Below are 3,276 nucleotides of genomic sequence, written 5' to 3'. Positions count from 1 at the left end.
AAAATTAAGAGTAGGAGTATTGAACAGAATATTTGATTATTTTTACATTTGTTTTTCACCAACAGGGTATGTATAAAGTTGTATCAAAATCATGATACAGACAACCTGCAAGTAAAAGCAGTACATTCTGTAAACAGTTGCCCACACTTTCTTAAACTTAGGAATTCTATTCAGAACTTTATCTTACTTACAAAACTAATCTGATTTAAATCACTCTTAATTTCAAATGGCAGGTTTTGTCAACGTACTGATAAGAATGAAAATATATTCAGTGTTCAAATTTCTTAGGTATTACAACATTCTTTCCATCACGACAGAAACAACCATAATTGTTCCAAACTTACGTTTTTCTGTGCTCTATAAGCTGTAGTTCTAGTTGGCCTTTTCTAGACAACTTGGATGCAGGTCATAGTCACAAACATCACAAGAAAATGTCCAGAACTTCCCTTGCTTTCTACAGGAATCACATACATATGCTTTGGCCATATCCAATTTCAGCACATGTTCATGCTTGACATCCTCAACCTGCTTTGGCAGAGCCTCTCCTTCCTTTCTCAGAGCTGCTTCTAGGTCTCTTATCCGTGATTCGGTAAAGGGAAAAGCTTCTGCCCCATATGAAGAGACCATAAACTTGCCATTCACACTGATTACTTTGCCATCAGCTCCAATGAAAACCAAAGCAGGAATGCCCTTTATATTGAAGATTCTTCTAAGATCATGCCTTGTCCTGTCCTCATATGGAACAGCAAGCCATGGCATACTACTTTTGTTGACATTGAATTCTTCAAGGTCCCTATCTGTTGATATTAAAACAATCTCAAAGCAGTCTCCTTTTGCAGCCTTGAGTTTGTTGTATGCATCTCTAAGTTGGACAGTGAAGGCAGAGCAAGGAGGAGACCAGTAGGCACAAAAATACAAGCCTATGGTTTTACCAACTACTTCAGATATGGGCACCTGCAACAAAAAGACTTGTGAATGGCATACTTCTGCAGCTACTATATAAAAATTTCTATAAACACTGATGAGAGAAGAATAAAAGAAGGAAAAATGAAAGTTTCTCAAGTTAAACTTAAATTGTGTAAGTTAACTTTAAGTTATGAAGAATTTCTTTTTCAATTTTCCTTCTTTCTTTCTTCTGCTGGTTTATGGGAAAACTGATCTAAATAGGACAGTAGTTAAAAGCTAGAAGCAAGCAATGGACTACCTTTCTATCATCTCCAGAGATGAGAAAGTGGCGTTCTTCATGTCCCAGTAATTCTTCCGAGTTTGCTTCCTCACGCTTCCTTTTATCCATGGCTTTCAGTTCCTCGTGTCTCTTCCTAGTGAAAGGAAATGCATCAGCACCATAATCCTCAATGCAGCCAATCAAGTCTTCTTCAACAGTTATGGCATCTGAACATAATGGAATGAATGATGGAATTCGATCAACTCTGTATCTGTCAATCAGTCTTCTGTGCAAAGTTACATCAAATGGGACAGCTAGCCATGGCATGCTCTTGAAGTGCTCTTTAAATCCATCCTCATCACGGTCAAAGGAGATGAAGATGATCTCCAGATTCTTTCCCCTCTTTCTCAGTGTTTCATAAAGTTCAAGAAGATGGGGAGTGAAAGCTCTGCAAGGCCTGCACCAGTTTGCACTGAAAAATAGGCAGATGACTTTCCCATTGCATTCTGACACAGGTACCTAATCTCATGATTTAAAGATAGCAATCATTAGCTACAAACAGAAGTAAAAAAACCAATCAAATGATGCAATCTGTGTCCTTAGGTCGCATTTTACCCTTTTATTTACTTGGAGAAAACAAAAGGGAACCATCTGAGGAGTCTTGAAGTTAAAATACTTAAAGCATCGGTTGATCTCAAGTTGAATTCATTAACTAGCTTATTGTCTAATCAAAACACCCAACTAATAGAAGGAGAGGTTCTGCAGAATCTAAACTACCTTTCCTTCAGAAGATAAAAGGAACTCAACACCTTCAGCTTCAAGTATCTTCAGAATATCATGGTTGTCAGTATATGTGGCCTCAAAATTTAACCCTGCCATTGTAGCTCGATATAGCAGATGTCCTCTCTTTTGTTTAGCTTTCTTGATATCTATTTGACCAAGAGAAAAATATGAGTTTGAAAGTTATGTCCAACAATGATTATAACACTATCAATAGGACCTTGAACTTAGCTCCGACAACAGCTTCTGTCAAGAGCATCATTTGGTTTTTCCTAAATTACTCAATTTGTCTCAAACCGTCCTTCAATTGGATTGGAAGGAAGTAGAGTAGGAAAACATCATATTATATCTGTGTGAACAAAACTTAGAAAGCGGGATAACCATGTACGAAAGTAAACAGGGGGGAAGAATATTCCAATGAGGGTGCTTCGGTCTTTATAACCAGAGAAAGGGTTACGTACACGCAATTCCTAATGGAACCACAATCATATGGTTTTGATGATCAATGATTCAAATATAACTATATGGACCTGAAGTGGTGTGTAATTACCGAGAACCATATTTCAACTCACAAGCTTTAATATTTGCATTCAATTCAGGTGGATTTCAATGGACCCAAAAGAAAGATACCAAGATTAAAAGCACCCTCTTCTACTTCAGAGAATAATAACTTGAGATTTTTGCATCAAACCCAGTTAAGAGGCATGAATTTGTAAGAAGAATAAACCTCACACCCGTAAACATAAATTGTAAAAGGGGGTATGATCAAACTGCAGCAGAAGTAATCCAAAATAGAAGAAGTGATGATGAGTGACCCTTGTGCTGCAAGTAAACAAGTGAGTGGTTGATGGATACAGTTTCAAACTTTGAAGTAAAAGAATTACCTTTGAAGTTGGAGCTGAAGATGAACAGTAGTGGATAGGAAGAAGGAGGAGGTTGAGTCTCCAAGACGAAAGGAGGTGAAACAGAGCGAGCGTTGGGACAGAGAAGAACTTTAAATGTTACACTGACGTGATCAATAAGACTCAATCCTATTCACTACACACATTCAAAAAAAAAAAGAAACACGTAATAATTATATTTATAGATCAAAACTTCCTTTACATGAGTTTATTCAGCAGCACCATCCTTACAACCTGAAATTAATGTTAATTTTCGCGGAGTAAGTATCAGCAAGCCCGCATGTTACAGTTAGAAATTTTCTAGTTTTTTTTTTTCATTTTAGTCTTTGATTCAATATTGATGTCGTTTTTTCTTGAAAACTTTATGTTCCGTAGTTTGGGCATATGCTTCACATGTGAACCGGATAAGCTGATAAATCATAGTGCCTG

The 3,276-nt window shown here is 37.0% G+C and overlaps 1 protein-coding gene across 1 annotated transcript; it reads right to left on the bottom strand.

Moving 5' to 3' along the window:
- Positions 1 to 201: 201 nt before the first annotated feature.
- On the bottom strand, positions 202 to 2,990 carry LOC108330666 (probable nucleoredoxin 3). The gene is made up of 4 exons (XM_017565173.2): positions 2,830 to 2,990; positions 1,943 to 2,094; positions 1,205 to 1,684; positions 202 to 954 (listed from the first exon to the last, which is right to left on the bottom strand). Exons 2-4 carry the CDS (start codon positions 2,042 to 2,044, stop codon positions 373 to 375), a joined length of 1,164 nt encoding a protein of 387 aa, XP_017420662.2. The 5' UTR covers positions 2,045 to 2,094; positions 2,830 to 2,990; the 3' UTR covers positions 202 to 372.
- Between the last annotated feature and the right edge of the window lie 286 nt (positions 2,991 to 3,276).

The sequence above is a fragment of the Vigna angularis genome, chromosome 4, assembly GCF_016808095.1.
Source record: "Vigna angularis cultivar LongXiaoDou No.4 chromosome 4, ASM1680809v1, whole genome shotgun sequence".
Lineage (NCBI taxonomy): Eukaryota > Viridiplantae > Streptophyta > Magnoliopsida > Fabales > Fabaceae > Vigna > Vigna angularis.
This window is presented reverse-complemented; position numbering and strand designations above follow the sequence as displayed.